The 27,571-nt window shown below is 35.5% G+C and overlaps 1 protein-coding gene and 1 long non-coding RNA gene across 7 annotated transcripts in view; one reads left to right on the top strand and one right to left on the bottom strand.

Annotated features, from left to right (window-relative positions):
* Positions 1-27,571, bottom strand: part of LOC117242052 (proton-coupled amino acid transporter 1-like) — a 50,390-nt gene that overhangs the window by 14,618 nt on the left and 8,201 nt on the right. For 2 of the 6 annotated variants that reach the window (XM_033508395.1, XM_033508398.1), the window contains exons 1-2: positions 15,648-15,710; positions 3,957-4,033 (exon numbers count right to left, since the gene is read on the bottom strand). In XM_033508395.1, the coding sequence (XP_033364286.1) occupies positions 3,957-4,033; positions 15,648-15,695 (125 nt within the window). In that variant the 5' untranslated portion in view covers positions 15,696-15,710. Of the gene's footprint in view, positions 1-3,956; positions 4,034-15,647; positions 15,711-18,344; positions 18,364-27,571 lie in introns of those variants that run through there. The other 4 variants (XM_033508396.1, XM_033508397.1, XM_033508399.1 and 1 more) reach the window with 3 other exon arrangements.
* LOC117242053 lies at positions 23,743-26,501 on the top strand. Its single transcript, XR_004495171.1, has 3 exons — positions 23,743-24,304; positions 24,437-25,246; positions 25,379-26,501. It is a non-coding gene; the product is annotated as an uncharacterized LOC117242053 (long non-coding RNA).

Here is a 27,571-nt window from a genome sequence, read left to right as displayed (position 1 = left end):
CATGCCAAAGTGTTCTATGACGTGTCAGACACGTCATTTCACCGTAACCAGTTGATTACTGTACTCTCCGTATGAACAATCCAATAGAATGAAATATTATTTATACGGTAAATATCTTTCAATTTAATCGTAGGAAATTTGAACGCTGCCATAATATACTGCCGATATTAATAACGAATAATAATATTTTTCTTGCTGTCAAAAATGAAACATCGATGTATTATAAGAACACTAAATGACACTAACGATAAGACACGTATCTGAATGTGGAATGTTGTAGATCAAGATCGAGAAATGCTGTTACGGATCGTGAAACTAAAAGCATAGAATTCTTTGCTACGGTTAATAGTTTTCCGCACGATATCACGCGATCATCGTCGAACGAATCTTCCATTCACGAGAATTCGAGAGGCTGCACGCAGATTACGTAAAAATCCGTGGCAATAAAACCTCTAATTGCCGTGCGTTCTTTTTCTGCTAAAGAAACCCGAGTTGCAACAAGTGCAGCTAGAACGCAGTGCCACCGAGAGCAGCTCTGTATAAAGTTACGTCTAACTTTTCCCATGAACGTCAAACCAGTTGCTCGTAAGATTTACGATTACCGTAGCACCAGCGTCTATCGTAGACTCGTCGACGCTAGAATGCACCAAACGCGCTCTACTTTCACTCGAATTGTAAACGAGGTTGAATAACAGCCAATTTGGAAATTATATCGGCGACGATGTTAACGATCGTCGAACGATCAACGCCGACAATAATCCCACGACACGAGATTTCTAAATAAAATATTAATGAAATAATAATAATTTTCCATATTTGCAAACGAGCGATAGAAATTTAGGGAACTTGAAAGATCGAAAAGAGCGAATACTCGACAGAAATTGTAATTTGCAAAATTTCAAGTATGAGATCAGAGACGCGGCGAATTTCGTAGGAAGAAAAATTTGAAGGAAATTCGATTTCACGCAGTGAAGAGGTAATAAATTTAACAGGAAACGCAACATAGCCAGTGGAAAAATCGTAATAAATCGAGTGACTGGGAAAGTATGCTGTATGCGCGATCTGACATTAACGTTTCAAGGTAATACAGCTCTAAACCACTTGTTAGAAACACGTTTTTACTAGTGCGAACAAATATTTTGAACTTTCCTACTTGGACAACAAGCACCGACACGACGAACAACGTCGAATTTATCATTCGTTATTTATAATTCCTGTTTGAGCAACGTGGCCGATTTTCCTTTCAAAACCTACACAAGCAACGGTATTCGACGAAGCGACCACTATAATTAAACTAACTTCACCATTTTAAACGCACACACCGTACGTAAGAATATTCTTGCTCGAATAACGCCGATGCAAAGCTTCAGCGGGACTAGGATTAATTTAAATGAGCTATTATCGTATCTTGAGCAAATTAAAACGAGAAAAGCGTGTTAAACGAAGGTTTTTTTCAGACAAGAAGATCTTGCCGCATTAAATAACTGAGAAATTTATGGCAACGAAGAATAACGAGTCTCTATCCTCCATATCCTTGAATAAATGAATGATTAACGATCGAATGATTCGATATACGAAGAAACCACGAGGAAATCACGTTGCTACCATGAAGATAGAACAGACTTTGATATAACGTTTGTTTACAACGGTCATAAGTGTTTTGGAAAATTGCGAGTCTGAAATATAAAGTTTCAACGAATCACGAACAATCTTGTACGATAAATATCGTATCTCATTTTTGTTCCTACTGTTTAATTTTTTAATAGAATCTTCCGAATCGTCGACCCACTGACAAACTTCTATAGGCAAGAATACAAATTCTAGACGAGATTATTTAGATGAATTAAAGCGAAAGATCCGACGTTCGTTAGATTGTCAATTAAATAATTTCTACCGTGTGATAATATAAATGGATAGACGAAATACCGCACGTCGAATACCGCACAAGTTTCACTAGTTCGATACCAGATCGAAGAAATATCGTTAGGTGCCAACGAACTACGTCACTTTTGGCTCCGGTCTTGCCATTGAAACAGGAACACGTATGTAAGACCTGCTAGTTTCGCAATTTGACCGTTCAGTGGTAACCAGTCTATTTCACTGACTATTTTGGGTAACGATGAACTGGATAAGACGCGATAGATGCACACGATTCTTGTAGATCGCGACTACGGTGTCCATGTTCTATTAAGACATTCCAAATACCTTACGAAGCTAAAGGAAAACGATATGAAGATTAATGGTTACGGAAAATTTGTCGTACAACGTCGATGGAGTTAGTGGAAATTTTTAATCGTAACAGATACGAGTAATCGAGAATGGAAAACACGAAGGGAAATATGTTAAACTGGTAAGAAGGTCGATAGGAGGAAAAGATACGAACGTTAAACAGGGAAAAGACGAAAGTTTGCAAAAATATTTTTGACGCTAGAAGATCCAGAATATTTGGGATGAAAGTTCTCAAACATGTTTAATTAACGATGTGATAAAATCATCTAGTCGTTTTATAATGTCGTGACATAAATCAAGGATCATATTCAAAGATCGCGTTTATAATCAAAGCTGAATTTTAATTCCGTTTTTAACGGTAAATCACGATGCGAAGTATCGAATGGATGATGTAAGAATAAAATTATAAACTGAAAAATCAATTAAAATTAAAAGCTGAATTAATTCTGTTTTTAATGCTAAATCACGATGCGAAGTATCGAATGGAAAATGTAAAAATAAAATTATAAACTGAAAAATCAATTAAAATTAAAAGCTGAATTAATTCTGTTTTTAATGCTAAACCACGATGCCAAGTATCGAATGGAAGATGTAAAAATAAAATTAAAAACTGAAAAATCAATTAAAATTAAAAGCTGAATTCTGTTTTTAATGTTAAACCACGATGCCAAGTATCGAATGGAAGATGTAAAAATAAAATTACAAACTGAAAAATCAATTAAAATTAAAAGCTGAATTAATTCTGTTTTTAATGCTAAATCACGATGCGAAGTATCGAATGGAAAATGTAAGAATAAAATTACAAACTGAAAAATCAATTTCGATCGATCAATTAAAATTAAAAGGTGAATTTTAATCTGTTTTTAATGTTAAACCACGATGCGAAGTATCGAGTGGAAGATGTAAGAATAAAATTACAAACTGAAAAATCAATTAAAATTAAAAGCTGAATTAATTCTGTTTTTAATGCTAAATCACGATGCCAAGTATCGAATGGAAAATGTAAAAATAAAATTACAAACTGAAAAATCAATTAAAATCAAAAGCTGAATTAATTCTGTTTTTAATGTTAAACCACGATGCCAAGTATCGAATGGAAGATGTAAGAATAAAATTACAAACATACTTTTTTAGCAAATATCGAACAGACACGTAAATATAGTTGACATTTTCTCATATTAAATTTGTCTGCGTTTAAAATAATATAGAAAAGAATTTATTCGCAAATATGTCCTCTGTTGCTAAACTCTGTCTGTCGTCGCTTAAAAATCACACGACAACCTGTTGATTTATTTTAATTTTAGATTCACAGAGATTATATGAATTTGAATAGTTCGTCCTTTAAAAATTTAGAAAGCAACAGGCTGATCATCGAAATTGAAAATTTATACAAAACAGATTCAGTGGACAGAAATACTCGATCGCTTCTGTAAAGTATTTAAAAACGATAATCAACAATAAAAGAAGTATGACGAAACAATGACAACACACGGGCGGGAAGCAATAAATTCTTAATCAGCAACGTGAATATTACAATGCATCTCGTAAATCATCGAATCGACTCGCTGTCAGTCCAAGTGGAGAAATTGCAGATACGTGACATGACAAACGAGCAGATGCGAACAATTTTATACGTGCAAAACGATTTAAAATGCAAACATTGTAGATGCTTTGAAACTTAAGTATAGCGAGTATTTTATGACAAAGCATGATAGGTATTTATTTACCTGTGAGGTTCCTTCAACGTCATCTCGTCACCACGCAACGAACTCCTCTTCGCATTGGGATTTTTATGCATTTCCATCTGAAATCAGAAAACAAACGTTTTGGAAATTTATCAAATTTTACAATCAGTTGGTAAGCTTAGATTACAGCTGTTTTTCACAAAATAATGCATTGTTCGTTATCAAATTATATCGAATTTTTATTATATCCATCCGAGTAACTACTATTATTATTAACAATTGAAGCGTAAATTGATTTTTCATGAAATGGTATTGTTTAATTCTTAAGAAATTGAAACTTCAGTGAAACGATAATTATATTGTATTTTTATTTTTATATTCCTACTATTTGTGATTTTTATCATATTTTTTTCTAAATTATGAAAACATAGCTTGGCTAAGATCGAAATGTTATAATGTTCAACCTAACATAGCATACACATTTGTTACCAGTTAACTGTGAAACGTGTCAACGAATGATGCGTTTAAAAGTTGAAAAACATGATTAACCCGAATTCGCAAAATCATAAGTTATGTACCATCAACGATTCGCAACCCACTAACTTTAAGTTAGCACAAACATCAACGTAAATGAATAAGGCATACACGAGAATCGATGCCAAGATCGCGTAGCGTATAAATCTCTTCGCTCATTTACATACGTTGAGAAAAATAAAAGTCTAAAGAATGTACTTGTGAGGACGAGAACGTTACGTAAAAGTATCAAGAACATATGTTATGTGTATCCCTGATTTTATGTATCGTTACGTATCGTCTGACCAATTTAAAAAAAAAATTATATTTAACTCAATTCAACTCAAAACAATTTCTCGTTCAACGTCTGTAAACGCTGGGACCAGGCACGACAAACTACTTACGATAGAAAAAAAATCTTCGCGAACACGCTGTATCAAAAGAGAAGTTTCGAAATTTAAGGAATTTAAAGTTAAATTCGTGATACAATACGCATCAAATTTTTAATCGAACAAATATTTACGAGATAGTAAAAAAAAAAGATTCGCACAATTTGTAAAAAGAAAAGTAGGAAGAAGGTTTTCGTAACGTTTTGCTAAATCAGATATCTTTAAATGCGTTTTATCGTTTGCTATAACCGGTCTTCTTGCCTAGCTATGATAAAAAGAACGAAATATCTTCTATCAGCATTAATTACTTACTTCTCTAGGATGAAAAAAGAAATAAAATATCTTTTATCGGTAGTTTATATAATTTCTTTGAAAATCGCTGATCGCGGACAATAATTTTTTCAGGGGAAAGTTCAATTTTTTATTCGACTGCAATTCCATGTTCGCGAGATAACAGAACGATATGCCGTTAAAATTGCGACGTAACCGGCGCTTTTCTTCGACGAGCTGCCGATCGAGCTGAGGTCGCGCGAAGTTCAATGGAAGATGCCAATCGGACGATACATTTCTCACGGAAACGTGACTGAACATCTGCCTACCGGCTTCCTTCCATTTTCTCTGGTACTATTCCGCTTCGTTAACAAGCCACTTCTGCGAACAACCGACGCGCAATTGCTGGATAACGTAACAGGGATTTCTACCCTTTAAGTCGATTGCAACTTGGACAATTATCGGCGAATACAGCGTTCGATTGTCCTCGAGAATAATAATTAGTCCTGATAATTAGTCGCCGTCAGTTACGAAGACGAAAAAAGAAATTCAGAAAGAAGAAACGATATTAAATATGAATGTAGTATCGTGGAAAAAAGGCCTGTGGTGGCACTCGATAACAATACCATTACTCGACGCTAACTAGCGTCGGACGACATCAGCGCAGTGGTTAGCGCCTTAGGTTACGAACGTTCGGAACCCGGGTTCGAATCCCGGCGACAGGAGTCCAATTTTTCTTCCGTGATACCAAAGATGAGAAGAAAAGCGGCCGTACCCAGTAGCGACATCTAAAGCCTATACGGCGCTTACGATACTACAATAAATTATGTCATAAACAGTTAAGGAGAGAGGCGTGTTATAGGAGAATAATTCTATCGAACGGTGCATAGGTTCTTTCACGTTAAATTTACAAAAATAAATAATAAAGATATACGAAGGTTGTTACGATATCCAAAGTAACTCTGAAAGATCGATGTTAATAACGAAACAGGGATTTTGTACCCTTAAAGTCGAGGTTAGAGCTTGGGTAAATATCGATTATCCTCGAGAATAATAATTAGTCCTGATAATTAGTCGCTGTCAATTACGAAGACGAAAAAAGAAATTTACAAAGAACAAACGATATTTATAAATTTATAAATGCCATAAACAGTAAGGAGAGACGATTCTTTCACGTTAAATTTAAAAAAATAAGCAATAAAGATATACGAAGGTTGTTACGATATCAACACGTAACTCTGAAAGATCGATGTTTCAAGGTTAGTAGTAATTTTACTGGAATAAAAACACGATGATACCGAGAGCAGTGCAAGAATCGTAAATTGATTTAACCTTTGCTGAGACATCAGTGAAACTTATCGAGGCATAAGATTCTACTATAAATGGAACTATGTACGTACTTTCAAAATAACCGTCGCAGAGTCACGGTTCATTTATCCTCGAGATTTCTATTGCAATGTACTGTTCACATACCTATAGTTAATGTCCCTCGTTTGTCTTCTTATTATTACGTAAGACGCTAAGTACGGACGATAATATGTCGTATAGGAAACATAAAAGAAGCTGCTGTAAATTTTATATTTGCAAAAAACGATAATAATGGCAAGGCCAGTCATTCGTAAGATTTTCAATGTGTATTTAGCGAAGCCACGAATCGAACATAATCTCTGAATCGCGTGACTTGGTGGATAATTGTAAAAAAGAAAGAAAGAAAAGTAAGCAACATTTCCAAAACTCTCTGTCAAGTCTTTAGTTTAGCAAAAAGATATCTCCGCATTCCTGCAACATCCGCAAGCGTGGAAAGGATGTACTTGTCACGACCGGCATACTTCAAATCCGATGGACTGACGATGGAGATAAAGATGTGGCGGCACTCGGCGACAATGTATATCGCTAAAGTTTTTTTTATTTATTTATTTAAATTTTACAATTTGCCCAGTAGGACATTTGGTAAAGTATTATGGCGGTTTACTAATATAACATGTGGGTGGCTACGCCCAGTGGGGTACCATCATCGTGTTTGTTAGGTTATGTCCCTATCGCTAAAGTGCCTAATGAACCATCAACGTCCCAACGGTCCTTCCACCGAAGGTTCTAGAAGAAAGAGCACGTGGCAACGGTGGCGGACGCCTAGCAAATGCATGGACGGTGGGGATGTTGAAGGATGACAAAAGAAAGTAATCGGATCCGATCGAATGTCAAATCATAAGAGTCTCAGTCTTAGAAAGTCACGCCTAGGGTTCGGAAGTGGATTGTTGTTAGAAAAAAAAATAAAGTTTTCTTTTTTTATTTTTCACCTCAAATTTCTTTTTTTTATTTTGCTACTTTACGTGACATACTCAACGACGGAGGTAATATTGGTGACCGTAAAGAAGTCATATTTGTTGTAAGAAAATGTGGAGATAAATTTGTTTTCTTCTATCAAAATTGTAAATTATTATCCGAATACATATAATATGTATAACAGTAAATAGAATATTAAATATACACTGTTTCGTGTTTCGATCATTTCATGCACGTTCATTAAGCTAGAAAAATTTACCAAATGTCCAGCTTACTTACTTATAAATTATACTTATCTATAATAAGTATTAACTTATTATAAATAATCAGCCATGTCACTGCGCCACGCCAGAAAAATTACTGAAAATTCTCAACGCGAGAATTGATTGTAATTTTAATAAATAAAAAAAAATGTCCAGCTGGACAAATTGCAAAGTACAAATTAAATAATAAAAAAAAAAATTTGATTCCGTAGTCCCAAGATCGAGAAGCTTTACGTTCGATAAAAGGTCCGGCTCTTCGCATATTCGTCATTGGATTTCCAGTCATGACGAATAAATCTCGGTACCCGGGTATTCGGGTATTCCAGCAATAGCAAGGACTTTACTATGATTAACTTATATTTTTTCAAATTTGAGCTTATTATAATCTGCGCTATTATTGTTCACCAAAGGGATGAAGGTTGTTAGCTTATTTTCTAAAAAAAAAAATTTTATAAAACAAAGCAAGAATTTCTTTTTAGAATTAAAATATAGCGTAGAATTAAAATACTTCTTGCTCTGTTGTTCAAATCCATGCACTTTCAATCTTCAGCTGCCCATAGAAACAAATCGATCGAACAATTCTACGTAATTTTAATTTATCTGAAATATTTATTTAATTTACCTTTAATTAATTTATTTAAACTAGCGCGAATTTCCAACGATTTAGATTTGCAAATCTTAGCCAAGCAAACCAATCGAGACTTCAAACATAAAATTAAAATTCTTAATCAATTAAATTAAACATATAATTAAAATTCTTTAAATTGGAAAAAAACTGACGCTCGAACTATAAAAAAAACAGAAAAAATGTAGATCCAATAAAATAGTTAATATCCGTCCATAGAGTCGTGTAATATTCCATCACGAGGATTTTGCCACGGAACGAACGTTCGGCGTGGCGAAATGTGCCAATCGCAGGACTAACAATAAGTCGAGCGTGTGTCATTTATTGACTTCTTAAGTAATAACCGTGCGTGCTCGCGTGCGGATTGAGCTTCGTGGCCGAGGGGAGAAACGTTGAACCGCGAGAAATCAACAACACGCGTATACTTACTTATTCGCGCGCGCTAACAATAACAAAGTAATTTATCCGCCGATTTCTCGCGATGGTACACGTGAATCTCGAATCACGAGCTGGATGCAACTTGTAATTCGACTGTCATATTAATAAAAGGAAAAGAATACAGTCGATTCTTTTACAGCGACGAATAATCAATTATCGCGGGTATACTAGCGATTATTCGGTATAACTATGCGACCAACTCGACGATGAAGATTAAACGATAGAATATCAGAAATGAATAAAGTAGATAATGAGCATATTAACACTTTACCGACCGCTGGCGGTTCAACAGCATACGCACGTCCGACCGGCAGCTCAGGCGCAGATTTAGGCGGAGGTTTAGATTCTCTAATACCATTCTTTTCGTTCATCGCGAACGGTAAGTTTCTCAAATTGGTATAAAACTGTGGGAGCTTACAAAGCAACGCAATTGACTCAACTGAGCAAGGTACCTTAGTACTAAATAACAAATTACTGCTCGAATAATGAGAAAGAATGTCGGCAACAAAAAGCCGATTAATGGGCAATCAGTCGGTAAGCGTCGGCGACAAAAAACCGATTAATCTGTTATCGGTCGGTAAAGTGTTAAAAGAAAACATGGAAATTACGATAAATTATGGCATACACGCGTACACTGCTTGTTTATAATGTCTCTTTGATATAGAAGAGATAAGGAGAAGTTAAATGAGATTAGGTTTGATAGAACTGAGTACAAAGGAACACAGAGTGTAAAAATTGCGATGAAAACATCGTACGCGTTGTTTGTAAATATTTTTATAAGAAAGGGCTAATGATAGCTGAAAAAATTAGGTTTAGTAAAAATGAATAATAAATAAAAAGAAAAAATTATGATTTACCACGATACGAATACAAATTCGCTATGCTATAAATCGCTATTGTAAAGTATTACATTGCGCATGAAGTGTTTCTAGGAATCTACTTTTTTTTTTATTTATTTATTAAAATTACAATCAATTCTCGCGTTGAGAATAGGAATCTACTAACAAAGAAAAGAGAAAAGTTTCTTTTCAATTTGAATAATTTTCTAAAGAATCTTCGTACTCGATTTCTTTCTACTCGCAAACTAAACAGCAAAGGATTCGTTTGTTTGCTCGAAACTGAAGAAATTAATTTTTTATGAGATATTCTCTATACGTATGTATACGTATAATCGTATATCTTTCTTGTAATATTAAAAATAAAAAGTTTGACGAAAGAAATCTCACAGAGCTTTGTTACTCGACTTATTAATTGGCTGGTAAACATGTTTATCTATCGAAATATTCGGCAAATAATAACTCGCCTACGCATATTTCTATTAATAATTTTGTTTATGGAAATATCAGTTGCAGGAATCCAGACAACAAACGAAACAAAAGAGGTCGTAAGAATTGATTTATCCGAAGAAAAATGGTATTCTTTTTACGAGATAGTTGTACGTCATTAGCATTCCTTAGCATAATTCGAAACAACTGTACGATCGCGAGAAGAAAGTTTTAATCGTCCGCGAAGCATTAACGTGCGATTAAGGCTTTGTCCGTCGGAACGACCCAATGATTAATTTCCATTCATACACATTAATGACACGATCAAATGATTGACGTACGTTATCTTCTTGGGGCGAACATAATTCTCGTTTAACCGGTTCATCGCTGGTTTCATGCTGGAAAACTTTCGTCGAGATAATAAATTGTAAACATAGTAACACGATCGACAGATACAATTCCGGATAAAGTGTTAGGTTAGAAACTAAATGACTGCGGATTTTGTCACTAGGTGGTATTGACAAAATCCGCAACCACTTAGTTTCCAACAAAATAGTACAAGAGTGCAAGACGATACGTAGGATAATATTCAACGACCAAAGGTCTATTACAGTAAAATTGGCTAATTTAATCTCAAAGTACTATTCGAAAGCTATACGATTTCTTGCTACATCGGTTGGTCGAAGTTCTAGAGAACAGAAGAGGCGGTTATAATCATCGTTAATTTCATATTAATTGCAACGTAAATTCTTTATTTTTCGGCTAAATATTCGTGTAATTCGTGTACAAATTCGTAATATTCGCCGCCAATGTGCTGTCGTTTCGCCTATGGAATCGATGTGTTTCCTCTGCATACAGCGAACGTTAGCGAGGACGATTTTATTTAATAATAAATTCCTTCTTTCTACGTCGTGAAATTTATGTGTCATTCGCTACGTTTAGAAAAACCTCAAATTGTCTCTGAGAAACTAACGATAGCATAAATGTGCTATCATTTTGCCCGGGTTTGTAGATAATCGGCATTTCCTTTTCCTTTCGAATTCCGCTGAATGTGCGTTATTGCGTGCACCCGTTTCTACCCTAATCGTTTTACGACGCGATAGATATCGATAAGTGAACGACAAAGTTTCACACATCCTGGTTAACCGAATTAAGGCATACATCTGACAGAAATTTAGGCAGACTGTCAAATATATATATATAGTAGCATAAATAAATTTCATACGCATTCACGTACATATGTATTTATATTATTTGTTGTAGCGAGGCTTAATGCCTGCTATAATGTTTGTTTACATAAACATATACGCTTAATAGTATTTTATTTGCTTTGAATGTGATATATCTATATTTGTTATATCTGTATCGTGGTGTTTACCGTATAATTTTTCTAACTTATATGCTAAGTCTCGGTTACTATATATATTTAGTCTGATTATATAGAACACTCTGTTATATCTGTAACGTGGTGTTTACCGTATAAGTTGTCTAACTTATATGCTAAGTCTCGGTTATTATATATATTTAGTCTGATTATATAGAACACTCCTCACACACATTTTATTTCTCACTTATAAATATTAATATTTGTCCAAGACACTAGGCGCGAAAGATGTAGCGCCAAAGATTATTTGCCATCGGAACGATAAGCTGACAAACAGTTACCAGTAAGATAAAATAGTTGACAAAGATTATTCGCCAGCAAATAAAGAGTTATTAAAAATAATCAACTCGTAGGATAAAAGATTGCAAAGATCGCTTACTGGTATAAAGAACACTGAAATTTATTATAAACTGGTGTGAACTTTTCTGACTTAAAAACGGGCTAAGCAACATAAACTAGAAACTAGCGAAGACCCGTTGATGCACACTAACTCTAAACTGCTCGAGATGAGGCTCTTATTGTTCTTTACACTTGCGAGTAAACAACAAACTTGTTGACGGTCAAGAAACACGCCAATTCGTTGTTTATACATTTTGAGCTTGCAAGGCTGCTGATCGGTTTAATTGATACGGTTGGCAAAACTTCTTCTGCGAGTGACCACCTTCACGTTACAGCCACTCGAGGGTACGCCGAGCGACCCGTGAGGGTTCGCATGGTAATCCCGCGGATTTTTCCCAGCGACTATAGCACGCGATAAACCCTTATGGAGTGCGCAACAGTACATACCGGTAAAAGGAGAGAAAACTCCTGGATCCCGGGTCATGACGGACAGCTACCAATGACGGAATTAAGTGTTTTATGGATTCATGAGGTTACTGATGCTCTTAGGTTTACAGATATAAACTGATTCAGACATGTAAACGTATAGAGACATAAACGTTTAACACTTTCGCTTCGAGCGCCGCTTATAGGCGGCATCCACGAAATGACCTGTGAATACGAGCGCCGCATATAGGCGGCGACCACGCGACTACTCCTGAGTTTGGCACCCCATATATTCGGCATTCAAATGATGTATATACAAGTGCCATCTGTAGTCAATAATATATTTTTTCGTTATCGGCAGAACATTTTCTGTTGATTTTATTAATATATTGGATTAATTACTTCTTAAAGTTACTCATTGTTGAAACAACGTCAAAACGTTTTACGCAATATATTTCGAACATCCAGACGATCGTATACTGTTTCATGCTAAAAAATCTATTAAATCCATTGACAGTGAAACGATATTTTATATACGGTTCTTAAAAGAATTATTGTTATTTAAGACTTAGGGAAACGTATATACAGCAACCACGCACACTGTGCGTATTTCTGGCGCCCGTTTCCGTTCAGTGACAGTACTTCGACGGATTGGATTGCCGAAGTGAAAGGGTTACAGCTGTGAATGAATAAAGAACAATGCTGAATAATAGGACGAGCGTAAGAAGAAATTCTAACTCGGTGTTTAAAATTTTGTATGTAATGAAACATGCAGGATATCCAAGCGTAACGATATTAATAACATATTTATTTTTTGTAGCTGATATCAAAAATACAGGAAATCTCGAGTATAAGGAGATGATCGTTCCCTAAATCGTACAAATAGACGCTTTTCAGAGCAATTGTGTGGTGGCACTCGGCAACAATGTATATCGCCGAAGCGAAGTGCCTAATGGGCCATCAATATCCCCACGATCCTTCCGCCGAATGTTCGAGAAGAAGGCGTGCGTGGCAACGGTCGCGAACGCCTAACAAACGCGTGGATAGTGGGGATATTGAGGGGCGACAAAAGGAAAAGAATCGAATCCGATCGACAGTCAAGTTTGAACCAGGAAGCGATAAAGTTGAGTTGTAATCGCGCAGCGAGATTGACTAGCGAAACAAAGAGCGATACGTGACGCGATCAAAAGAAGACTTGTTAATAAATATATTGTTGACCTAAACACCGAGTGATTATTTAACGCACTACATTCAATATCACCTGACATGTATTTGCATACGAAACGACCCAAGTCACACGGTAAATTGGGAAGGTTACTGTAAACGTAAAAATAAATCAAAGGAATAAGAAACTGTTATCGCAAGATAGTTATTTCGAGCTGTTTAAACGTCATATGTCATTTTTACTTTTGAACTCCATGTTTTTAAACGTCCATGCAGCCATCCAAGATTACGTTACATGAAATATTTTAAACGGTCGTGTCTCAGAGAAAAATTATTATATTCAAGTCGTTTATCTTGTTAAAGTATGGTGAGTGTAGGTCGTAATTACTGTCGTATTAGTTTGACACCTAAAACGATGGCCCTTTCTCGCTCGGCTGAATGACACCTGGTATAATTGAGAGCTTCCTCGTTACGAAATTCTCGGCCTTGCACAAGGAAACGATTAGCGGTGTTCGAACATTTCGTTTGTTACGTTTCTCGTCTAAAGAGTCGCTTCCTCTTGCTCTTTTCAATCCCGAAAATTACCAAGTTTAAATAGACAAATGCAGGATTAGCGTAGGAGCGGCTACCTTGTATCGTTAAATTAATAGAAAATTCTGTGTATTATCACTATATATATATTCGAAATTCAATTTCAATAAGAAGATAATTAGCCATGTTACCGCGCCACGCCAGAAAAATTACTGAAAATTCTCAACGCGAGAATTGATTGTAATTTTAACAAATATTAAAAAATAAAAAAACAAAATAAGAAAATAATCAAATCTGAAATTGAATTTCAAATTATTTTATAATTAGTGGAATTTTTAAAACGCTATGGCGTCATTTAAATTAGAAAGTAATTTTGAAATTTTTTCTATTAGGTTTATTTACTTTTCTGTTCTCTACGTTCGTTTGACGAAAGTTTCATATCCTTCGTCGCGAGTAATAATTTTGGAAACTTTTCCAGTTTTAATAATGCAAGCCTTCTCGGATAAGACTTGTCCAGTTTTGGAGATTAATATAAATTAAGTTACGCATAAAATATACATCTATATTCTATGAGATGTATAAATAAAAATATAAGATTTTATCTTGATCGAAACAAAGCTGTATCAACTGTATACGTGCCAATTAATAAACACACTTGGATGACAACTAAGAGGATATTATTAATATTGATACGAGAGAAAAACGAACGTTTCACGTGTTATAATCGAACAAATAACCTCTTATCCGTCGATTGGATTAATTTAATTGCGTTGCTCTGTTCATTACGGTCTTACGATCATCTTTCGGATTAAAGCATAAATATCAGTGCAAGAACGATAAAAAGCTATGTTTAATCCTTGAAACGCAGTTTCGCTCGATCTCGTTCCTTATGTTCGAGAACATTCGGAGAACACAAAATCGAAAGTGTCGTACTGCATAAACGAACTTATAATTACAAGTATGTGCTGATAAGTTTACTATGTATTTGACGAGCTCGTGAAGAAGATAACATCGATAAGGGTTATCTGCAATTTCATAATGTTAAGACAGTTACATGTACGATGAAAGGAATAGTTACGATCAAAGTGTCATACGAGAGAAAACAGCTAGATATCAACGACATAAAACCATATACATATTAACTGAGATTTTGACAGATAGCAATTGGCAACTAATCGAAGATTCGACCGGACGTATCACGAGATAACGTCGTGCTCGCGCGATAGTCGAGACGTATCGCTTTTTACGTGCTACTCTGTTGCACAATTCGCGAAAGTGGATCACATTCATTGTCTGATATTATACTCACGCAATACCACAGTTACGTTCTATTCGTTGGCTAAAAAGCATACTAATTCATCGAAAAATATAGGTTCCAAACGCAAGCGAACGAATCACGTTGTTAGGTTAGGAAGCAGCCGAATGCGAGTCGAATATCGCAAGTGTGTTTCTTTTAAAAATAAAATAAATAAAGAATACGAGAAATACAATGCACACAAGCTTGATATTTCTTTAATGGATCGTTTGATGAAGTATGTCAATTTTTCTATTAAAACTTAATTTAAGCATAGAGTTGTCCGAAGTTGTCTTCAAGAATCTACGAATGACAGAATCTGTAATTTCAACGTTGAGATAAAGCGATAGAGACTATGCAAATGACAAAATCTTCAATTTGAGAAAACTCTGGGAACAACGAAACTTTAATCGAAGAGTCTATCTACCATTGAACTTTGTTTTTCCAAATTCCAAATCTCGTGGAAAGTTTAACGAAATTATTTATTCTTAACGAATCGTTCGTTCTAAATTACGTCGAATCGATGTTATTCTGTAGAGTTTAACTTACGATAGAACGTTTCAGCCAGCGCGTCTCGTTGAACTCGATTCGATACATGTTTACTGCAGGTACGACTCGCGAACGATCTAAATTGCAATAGCCAATTAACGTTTATCGCTCGATGAGTCGAACAAATGCAACGATACAGATACGAGGAAACGTGCATGCAATGATTTGCATTTAAACAAGGACAACGGCGTATCAACGATTCGACGGTGGCGACGAAAAGGTGTTACGCAAGGTGAACACTTTACGATCGATCTTCTCGAAGATCGAATCTCTCGTTATTCCTCGCTGCAATTTCAGACGTGACTTTGCCTTCTTAACGTTTCGGCATTGAGTTTCCATCGTGGAGTACCGTGTTTTTTTTTGCGAAATATTATTCGGATTTTTTAAGAGAAATAAAAGCGAAATACTTGGCCAAGTCGTCGTTCATAGTTCGTTCAGTGCCACCTTGGAATTTACACGAGGTCAATGATGTCACGTGTAAAAATATGATACTAGTAGCACATAGTGACTCACGGAAATATTTGAACACCCACCATGAACAACTTATATGGATGAACACAATAACGTCTGTATTACGTCAAATTGTTTACAAACTTCGCTCGAGTATCGCGAATACGATTGTATCGCTATCAGGAAAATACGCACACCAATAAAAACTTTCTCCTAATTTTATCTTCTAACTTTGGTATTCTTATATTAAGATATGCGAAAAGTTTCTTCCGTTCATCATAAGATGATGAACAACAATTTGTTTTATATTATTTTATTGAATTGGGTATGATCCATTTCGTTATACAGGGTGGTACAAGCGGAAAGGGGGTGATTCTACGCGAAAAAAGAAGTCGAAAATATAGAATAAAAATTTTTTTTTTAATTTTTCCATTGAGACAACAATCTACAGTGAGATTCGTTATAACGAGACGCGATAAAGTGCACGCGTACCGAGCGACAATTCAAAGTCGATTTTCTCGATAACAAAGCCTCGAACGAAAAATTGTTATTCTATATTTTCGACTTCTTTTTACGCGTAGAATCACCCCCTTTCCGCTTGTACCACCAGTTACCAACCACCCTGTATTTCTATTATTATATTCGTGCATAACTCAATAAACTAATATGGGATAGTGTGACATCGGGGAAGGACGTGGAGCGAGGGGTTGTATTTTCGACCAATCGCGGGGAGACGTAATCGCGAGGAAACACGTCAACGGGAGTCGTGAAGTCCCGTTACGATTACAATAACCGACACCACGAGTTTGTCACGTAAACTTAAGGGTTGGTCGATGAAATAAAATAGCTGAGTCGTAACACAACTATTAACTTTGTTTTAATTAAACTTTACTATGAATTCAGCAATCACAATGTAACACACATTGAATTAACATAAATCACAATTCACTCCAACCACGTTATGTAAGACTTAGTTACAACGATACGTTAAGTACGCGACTGTTTTAAGGGTAGAGACCGGTGAAGATACGTCGACTATTCTGAGGATACAGAATAAGTGAGTTTTACCAATGATACTGTGTCTGAGGAAGGCTAAGAGTGGGAGTGTCCAAGGACACGGGACTATAGGATTTGTCGATGACAATTTTGGTTAAGGAAGCGAGGGCAGTAGACACCGTTTCCGATTGGATAATAAGAAGGTTGGTGGACCAGGAAGGGTTTTAGGCGCCCTTGAGAGAAAGTTGCTGACGGAACATACCAGATGTGAAGAAAACCAACTTTCTAAGCTAACACGTGGTAGACAATAAACGTAAAAGGAAATCTAAGACAGAAAATACTCGCTTGATCCGAAGGAGCTTAACTATGAAAATGCCAAGACCCCTGGTGGGTACTTAAGACTATCGAGGGTACGCGCCAAGGATGTGCAGACGTCTGGGTGCCGTCCTGTCCGTGGTGTGTGGCCTGGTCTCCGATGTGAATCGACGTTACAAGTTGATCGATCCCCTGATCTCCGTTAAGATAATAGGGGTGGTTAAGATAGTATAACGCTGCGACTAACAGGGTTGTAAAGTTTATATTTCCAACACTTACACTGATGAGTATGTATACGTTAAGTATATGATTGATTTAAAGAGAGTAACCCGGTAATGAGTTGTTGACTATTCTAACGTTGAAGAATAAGTAAGTTACAGTGCCGATGCTGTGTCGGAGGAAAGCTAGCGATGGGGTGTCTAGCGCGTGGGACCATCGGACTTGTTCATGACATTTTTGGTCAGGAAAGTGAGGACAATATACATTGCTTCTGATTGGATAAACGAAGGTTGGTGAACTAGGAAGGGTCCTAGCCGCCCTCGATAGAAAGTTGCTAACGGGAAGCATCGTACGTAAGAAAAACTAACCTTCCCTTGTCAAGCCGTAGTAGACAATAGTCTTTAGAAAGTAATTTGGAAAAACGACTTTTGCTCGGTCTGAAGGACCTTAGCTAGCAAATTTCTTAGATTTACGATGGGTCCTTGAGACTATCGAGGGTACGCAGTAAGGATGAGCGGACATCTGGTTCCCGTCTTGCCCGCGGTGTGTGACCTGGTCTAGGTAGAGTATCGCCCGACGTAACAGGGGTAATCGTTCATTAGCGTTGTCAAGATACGTCGACGTTGTCAAAGAGTGTTGCGAGCGTTACCAAGGTATGTTTAGGAAAAAGCGAGCATGGAAAACATTGTAACGAGAGTTGAGAGAGTCAGAGTTGACTTTATCGTGGTCGTGTGAAGATCGTTGTGTCGTTATGTCGTAGAAGTAGTGAGTAACGAATACCTGAGACGGGGTATTGTACTCGATTTCGTGCGAGTGCAAACGATATTGTACAAATCATACTGTTACCTACAAACTAATTATATAATATTTCTACACTAATATAAAACAAAAAACATTCTGCGTCTATTATTTCCTTATAGAACGAAACAAACTTTTTGGACAATCCAATAGATTAGACAAATTTGGATTAAGTTAAATAGATCGTCCAACTTGATACTTCTGGGGCTTAACACTAGTACTACCGATAGTTGAGACTATTTCTACCAAAACCAGCGAAAATGACTGATCTTTAAATAATACGTAATAATAGAATATTTGTATATTTATTGACTTATTATTTTCTTACAGAAGCAATTCCACGTTATGTAGTACATTTTTGGTATTGTTAATCCATCTGGGACAATGATCCCTAAACGAGGGTTGACACATTTATAAAATTGTAGAACCAGTCATTTTGATTGGCGTGGTATTGGTAGTGTTAGCATCTGGCGATCTAGCGATCGATCCGGAATTTTCCTGATAACCGATATCATCGTATCGAATAACACGCGGTAAAAATTGTAAAAAGGTGTGGGAAGTTGTAGAAAACGAAGAAACTGGTTAATTGGTGTTCGATAAACAGATTGCAGGATCCTTTTACACTTTGACAAGTACCGGTCATTTTCACTGGTATTGGTACAAGTAGCCTCGATACAAAATTAGTTTCAGTTTTTTTTTTTATTTATTTGTAGAAATTACAATCAATTCTCGCGTTGAGAATGAGTTTCAGTTTGAATACATAAAAAACAAAATAAAATTCGTTATATTATTCTTTTAGTTATCGTTGCAAAACTCGTTACATCATCGCGGAAAAAGATATAACGCGAAGTAGAAATTTGAAAATAAAATTGCAAAACCAGTCGGTTTCACTGGTATGGTAGTTCTAGTGTTAAAAACCTACAATTGGGTCGAAAATGACGGAAAGAACACGGCGAGACTGAATTACAAGGCGGAGCAAATAGAGAAGAATAAAAGGAGCACGAAGAGATGAGAATAATCGCGACGAAATTTAAACAGAGGCTGCCAATTATAAATTAGTGGCCCTATTCTTCGATTCGTAGCGGCGTATCTGGCTGATTAGAATGGCAAAAGGGCACATGAATTACGCTCTTAAAGCAATTACCTTTTTAACACGGTTATTGACAGGATTAGGACGCTGGGTGCAATTACGATCACCGTGGATGCGAATCGTCATCAGTCTCTCTGATTCGATCGTTTCTCAGAACGATTTATACAATTAGCTTTTAAATTGAATAAATCGTAAAGCTGTTTAAAAGCAAGTCATACGATACGGCAACGACTCGTTCTATCCGATGGTACAATCGTAACGTACCTTTTAACGTTATTTAACGAAAGAAGTGGTGTAACTTTCTCGTAATGTAACAATTATCCAAAGATTGTTATTTGGCACGTAATCTCACGGTAAAGCCTTTTATTGCTCGACAAACGTATCGTCAAGCGAGGGTAAGAAAAACGATATTTAATCTACAAAATTAACTGTATAAAAAATGCAAAATTCGTATACATTTCTTGTTTAGACGCTGTAGACAACCGCCTGTAGGTATTTTGCATCTAAATATACCGTACGCAGACAATTGTATATTTGAAAAAATTCAAATTCGAACATGGTATCTCACTGGGGGTAGCCATCCACATGTTACTTACCAATTTTTTTTTATTATTTATTTATTTACATTTTACAATTTGTCCAGTAGGACATTTGGTAAAATATTATAGCTTAGTGATATAGCAATGTAGCATGTGGATGGCTACCCCCAGTGAGATACCATCTTCGAAGTACTTACCAATTAAGTTAGAAAAATTTAGAAAAAACCAAATGTCCAGCTGGACAAATTGTAAAGTTTAAATTAAATAATAAAAAAAAAATATTTGAAAATTATCTTCGTCAGAAATATCGTTGCATATTTTCCTAGTAATTCCTAGCAAGGACTCAGTCAGATACCTGGGCATGACCCTGGACAGGAGACTAACATGGAAAAACCACATTTCAGGTAAAACGAAGCAACTAAAGGACAAACTAAAAAAATTCTATTGGCTCGCGGGCCGACGCTCCGAACTAAACATACGGAATAAAATTACCCTCTACAAGACCGTAATAAAACCTGTGTCTGGACCTACGGAATCCAAATATGGAGAACAGCAAGTGACTTCAACATTGAAATACTTCAACGCTTCCAATCGAAAACGCTAAGATCCTTAATACGCGCCATAGTACGTTAGAAACGAGGACATTCGGGAAGACCTGGGAATACCAACGGTCAAGGAGGAGATTAGCAGATGTGCAAGAAGGTACAGGGAAAGAATAGCAACGTACCCGAAAATGGTCAGCGGAAACGGTCGGCGCAACAAACATAAAAAGAAGACTAAAAAGGAAACACCCAATAGATCTCACAAAGGACACAACCTGACATACAAACGCTCACCACACTAAAGAAATAAATCAATCAAATTGGAAGATGGTATCCCACTGGGAGTAGCCATCCACATGCTATATTGCTATACCACTAAGCTATAATATTTTACCAAATGTCCTACTGGACAAATTGTAAAATGGAAATAAATTTTTCTTTTTTATTATTATTTATTTATTTACATTTTACAATTTGTGCAGTAGGACATTTGGTAAAATATTATAGCTTAGTGATATAGCAATATAGCATGTGGATGACTACCCCCAGTGGGATACCATCTTCCAAAAATGGAAATAAATAAATAAAAAATTTCGTGTTTAAAAAAAAAGAAGATGATCCTTAATAGATGCACCTTGGTATGTTACCAACGAAACAATACATCGCCACCTCAAGATACCCACAGTCAAAGAGGAAACAGCAAAATATAGCGACAGATATAGCAAAATTCTCAACGCGAGAATTGATTGTAATTTGAATAAAAAAAAAAAAAAAGATAGCAAAAGAGTCAACAAACACCAAAACCCCCTAATCACTGGACTACTCGATACGTCGAACCAGATCCGCAGACTGAAGAGACACTAGCCGCTAGACCTAAACGCTAGATTCATTTAGTTATCCAAATTAAGCATATTCACTTACTTATAATACCTATAAATTATACTTATCTATAATAAGTATCAACTTATTATAAATAAACAGCCATGTCACTGCGCCACGCCAGAAAAATTACTGAAAATTCTCAACGCGAGAATTGATTGTAATTTCAACAAATAAATAAATAAAAAAAAAGATATAGCAAAAGAGTCAACAAACACCGAAACCCCCTAATCACTGGACTACTCGATACATCGGACCAGATCCGCAGGCTGAAGAGACACTAGCTGCTAGACCTAAACGCTAGATTCAATTAGTTATTTAAATCAAGTAATATTTACTTATTTATAATGCTTACTTACAAATTATACTTATGTATAATAACTATTAACTCGTTATAAATAATTAACCATGTCACTGTGCCAAGCCAGAAAAATTACTGAAAATTCTCAATGCGAGAATCGATTGTAAATTTTAATAAATAAAAAAAAAAATGTTTTCCTAGTAATTATACGAAATTACAGACTCGTCCACTTTAATGGATTTAATCATTTGAATTTTCCTAATAGAAACGATACAAAAATATCAAAAAATCACGTACGACTCGCGGATAATTTTTTAATCGTTCTTCTACAGCTACATGTTCCTATAAGGATACGCAAGCAGAAGCGAACGTTCGTCGAGCATCATCTGCAATGATAAAGAAAAAAGAAAGATTGCTAGAAATAGCAAAGCTAAGAGAAAAAGAAGCGACCAGTTTATTTTAAATTCACCTTCGCTGACATAATCCGTTACACGGTACGAATACAAAATGTTGCCTTCGAACAATTCGAGCCGTATATGTCTGAAATGCGAGTATAAACGACCCCCGACCTACAAAAATAACTAACGTCAGGTACGCATTTCTTGCATCGAATTTCGCGGTCGCGAAGATACGCGCGGACACAGGTTCGATAACGTGGCGCCTCGTCAAACTCGAGAAATTCGCGTATGCACGGTGTTACCGCATGCAACCAGGAAGAAACACATCGTCCGAGCCAGAACATCGCCTCTGGCTAGAATTAGCCTTCCTATTGGCCCGACTTTGATCCGTTCTTGCTCTTGATACACTCCCAATAAGTGTTTTTAATTAACATTTCGTTGGGTGCTGAAATCATTCGAATTACATTATATTTAACTCTGTATTGCGTACAATTTCTACATTTTCTATTATTAACTCGTTAAAATTAAATTAGCAAGTTAACTTTCATTCGCTTTGAATTTGCAATTACGATTATTTTAATTACGGTTATTTTAATTGCGGAATTATCAACGGGCAAGCTTCTTTCTCCGAACGTCGAACAGGTAAACGAGCGTAGATTCTTTAAACTATTAATTCGTTATTCTCCGTGTTTTCTATTCGATCGTTTGACGCAGGTTTAGTGGCACAGTGTCTGTGAATATTCAATCTCATATCGTTATCCTTCGCTGAAAATTGTCTACTACGTTCGTTGCTATTTTATCCTGACAAATTGTATTTTGTAGGAAGCGGTTTTTTTTTGTAAATCCTCGGTATAAATCTACCTGTTGTTACGTTTAATTGCGATAGAACTACATTTTAAGTATTTCGAACGTTTCTTGCAACAGAAAGCAAGGGAATTTCAGAGCCGAGAATAACGCGTCGTGTACTCATTTAGAAAATCGTGTTATTTTCGGATCAAAAGCAGCGCTGCGTATACGAGATACGTCGTCTATGAAACATATAATATTGTTAGTATGTTTACACTGATCAGTGACGAGCAAGAGTATGCATAACATTCGGCAATTTAAAACCGCGTTTTAAAATCGTTCGCCAGATAACGAAGGAGAAGTCGAACGATAACGTTTGCAATTTTTCAACAACGAAAACCACATTCTACCATCTCGTATAGAAAATATTTTACTCGACGTTGTACGATAAGTTTCGTCCAAGAGGAATCCAAACACTTTGTTGTCAGATGTTTTTTCTTTATTATTTATTTATCTACATTTTACAATTTGTCCAGTAGGACATTTGGTAGAATATTATAGCTTAGTGATTGTTGTCAGATGAAACGAAGAATATTTAATAATCAAAATGTAAATAGATCTTAAGAGATACTAAAGAAAGTAAACTTAAAAAGTTTAGGTTTATCGTGGGTTCCTGAGGTAATTGAGGGTGCGCGGTGGCCTCTGATAAAATTGACGTTACAAAATATTCGACAAATTGCGTTGGACAAATGTCCTACTGGACAAATTGTAAAATGTAAATAAATAAATAAAAAAAAAATTGCGTTGCGGATATGTCTCAACGCGATACGCAGCAGAAAAAATATACTTTCACGTAAATCCCGCTGTCTGCTGCTGGAAAAATCTAACAAGGTTGATTCGCAGAATCGTTAATCACTGATAATAAAAGATTCTTTCTATTTGCAGACATCCATCATTATCTGTGATAATCTGAGTATCTGTGATCGCGAATCTTACTGTTTATTAGAAACTGATCAACCACAACAACACGTGTACGTATTATATCGTCTAAAATATTAACAGAATAATTCATTTCAAAGGTTCCTTAACATTAACGTTAATCGCTGTATTTGATAAGATCTAACGATAAGTATAACAGAACAAGGACTCCTGATCGTTTCTGATTATGGAAATATATCGACCAGAAACGCTTGAAACGTGCAACCTTATTACTCTGTCGAATGTAAATCTAACGAAAAAGGAATCCAAAAGATAATTGTCAAAGTGCGTGTAAAAAGTAATTTCAAAATGTGTAATTAAAGACTACTGTTTACTAGAAGAGATTGATCAACCACAACCATACGTGTACGTATTATATCGTCTAAAATATCAAAAGAATAATTCATTTCAAAGGTTCCTTAACATTAACGTTAATCGCTTGTATTTGATAAGATCTAACGATAAGTACAACAGAACAAGGACTCCTGATCGTTTCAGATTATGGAAATATATCGACCAGAAACGTTTGAAACGTTCAACCTTACTACTCTGTCGAATGTAAATCTAACGAAAAAGGAATCCAAAAGATAATTGTCAAAGTGCGTGTAAAAAGTAATTTCAAAATGTGTAATTAAAGCCTACTGTTTACTAGAAGAGATTGATCAACCACAACAACACGTGTACGTATTATATCGTCTAAAATATTAAAAGAATAATTCATTTCAAAGGTTCCTTAACATTAACGTTAATCGCTTGTATTTGATAAGATCTAACGATAAGTATAACAGAACAAGGACTCCTGATCGTTTCTGATTATGGAAATATATCGACCAGAAACGTTTGAAACGTTCAACCTTACTACTCTGTCGAATGTAAATCTAACGAAAAAGGAATCCAAAAGATAATTGTCAAAGTGCGTGTAAAAAGTAATTTCAAAATGTGTAATTAAAGCCTACTGTTTACTAGAAGAGATTGATCAACCACAACAACACGTGTACGTATTATATCGTCTAAAATATTAAAAGAATAATTCATTTCAAAGGTTCCTTAACATTAACGTTAATCGCTTGTATTTGATAAGATCTAACGATAAGTATAACAGAACAAGGACTCCTGATCGTTTCTGATTATGGAAATATATCGACCAGAAACGTTTGAAACGTTCAACCTTACTACTCTGTCGAATGTAAATCTAACGAAAAAGGAATCCAAAAGATAATTGTCAAAGTGCGTGTAAAAAGTAATTTCAAAATATGTAATTAAAGACTACTGTTTACTAGAAGAGATTGATCAACCACAACCATACGTGTACGTATTATATCGTCCAAAATATCAAAAGAATAATTCATTTCAAAGGTTCCTTAACATTAACGTTAATCGCTTGTATTTGATAAGATCTAACGATAAGTACAACAGAACAAGGACTCCTGATCGTTTCAGATTATGGAAATATATCGACCAGAAACGTTTGAAACGTTCAACCTTACTACTCTGTCGAATGTAAATCTAACGAAAAAGGAATCCAAAAGATAATTGTCAAAGTGCGTGTAAAAAGTAATTTCAAAATATGTAATTAAAGACTACTGTTTACTAGAAGAGATTGATCAACCACAACCATACGTGTACGTATTATATCGTCCAAAATATCAAAAGAATAATTCATTTCAAAGGTTCCTTAACATTAACGTTAATCGCTTGTATTTGATAAGATCTAACGATAAGTACAACAGAACAAGGACTCCTGATCGTTTCAGATTATGGAAATATATCGATCGGAAACGCTTGAAACGTTTAACTTTACCACTGTAAATTTAACGAAAAAGAAATCTAAAAGATCAGTACGACGAGCAGCTTAACGAATGTGGATAGTAAATTCAGATATTGAATTTATCGTTGCACGATGAAATTTGAATGGAGTAAGATAGAGATCGATAGGAAAATTGTTAAGCTACTTTGGAAACAACGTTGGAATAAACAAAATTTTTAAGTAATCAATCAGATGCTAATCTTGTCGAATCGAAAGAGTTTTCTTTTAGAGAGCAACGTTACTGCCGTCGATGGTAACGTGAAACATCTGTATTGAATCATCAAAGTCCGAGATATATCAAGTAGCTTAACAAAAACGAATCGGAGAAATATCGTTAGAATATTGAAATTCATTTATTAATTACATTTGGTAATTACGTTTAAAATCAACGACAATGAAACGAATTTTTTTATCTTGTACGTATCATCACTAAATCTAAATTCAATTAAAGAGCAACGAAATTTATCGATCGCGTTCAATCGTCGTATCTAAATCCAACGAAAGAGAAAGACAATTTATTTGTTATTCTCGATTCTTTAATTACGAATTTGTTAAATCGAATCGTTAAATCTAAATCCAACGGAATCCAGCGAATATCTGTAAATATATCTGAGAAAGAGAAATAACAAAGCAAATTCGGATCTCGTCGATACGAACAACTCGCTTTTCCCCTTCGAAGTAACGTAACGCACTTTCCATCGTCGACGCCAAACACTCGCAGAACGAACGTAGTATCTCAAGTTCTTCGAAAGGAAACAGGAAAGCAGCGAGAAACACTGGTTCACCGCGTTTCAGCATTGACCGACCCAGTTACTCGACACAGCTATTCCATTAAAACACGCTTTCCAACCAATGTAAAATCCTCATTTTCACTGATTCCTCCGTATACGTTTTTATCGGCGACGAACCGAACCGATTACATCATTGCCTGGTCGAATCGACTCTGATGGGAATTCGAGAACGAAGATCAGAGGAAATTTCCTTTACTGTGCCAACGAGGATAGGAAAACGAGCAAACAGCAACGAATAGCGGAAACTGAACTACGAAATAACAAACAAATCAAGGGAACTTAATTGGAACTTAATTTCGTGAACGTAATTGGAAAAATTGTTGGGTCGATGTTTGATTTAGTTTAATGAAAGTTTAGTCGACCACGTTGTCGATCTATTTTTAACGTTATAGTTAAAATATACGTGGAACTTTAGTTTGGCGAATGCAGTTGGACAAATTGACGAGTGTTCGATAAGTGCGAAGGTTCCCTCGACGGTATAAATCGTCTTTAGTATCATAGTTAAAGATAGAATTTTCTATATCAGTTTCGATGCAAATGTTTCGCTTTACATTTGACGTTTTGAATTTTAAAGTAAATTTATGTTCAGCCAACTTATCGAAAACGTGGAATTACAGAACGGGCAATCTTGGAGATTTCGTTTAAGATATTCGAGTACCTTGAGAATTAAGAGAATACAATTTTGTCAACATAGCTGGTAGTAGTAGTTTTGTAACTCGAGTGCTCTATTGATAAATATTAATGAGATTATCGATATTATAAACAGGGAATTATCGTAAATTTCAGTTCCAGGTACTTGGAAAATAAACATCGAATAAATACTCGCGATTGTATTTGACAGTACCACTTACGTTTTTCGAAATACTTATACGATATAAGAGTTATTGTCTTTTTCAAGTGTGAATTAAATGCTCGAAATACTTCCGTGTCAGATACAAATCTACGAGTATATGTAATACGTATATTCGATACCATCTACAGTTATAGGTAACACATTTAAGTAATAGTATAATAAGTAGTGAACACATACTTGAC

This window comes from Bombus vosnesenskii, unplaced genomic scaffold (genome assembly GCF_011952255.1).
Source record: "Bombus vosnesenskii isolate JDL3184/JDL3185 unplaced genomic scaffold, Bvos_JDL3184-5_v1.1 scf7180000016263, whole genome shotgun sequence".
Taxonomy (NCBI): Eukaryota; Metazoa; Arthropoda; class Insecta; order Hymenoptera; family Apidae; genus Bombus; species Bombus vosnesenskii.
This window is presented reverse-complemented; position numbering and strand designations above follow the sequence as displayed.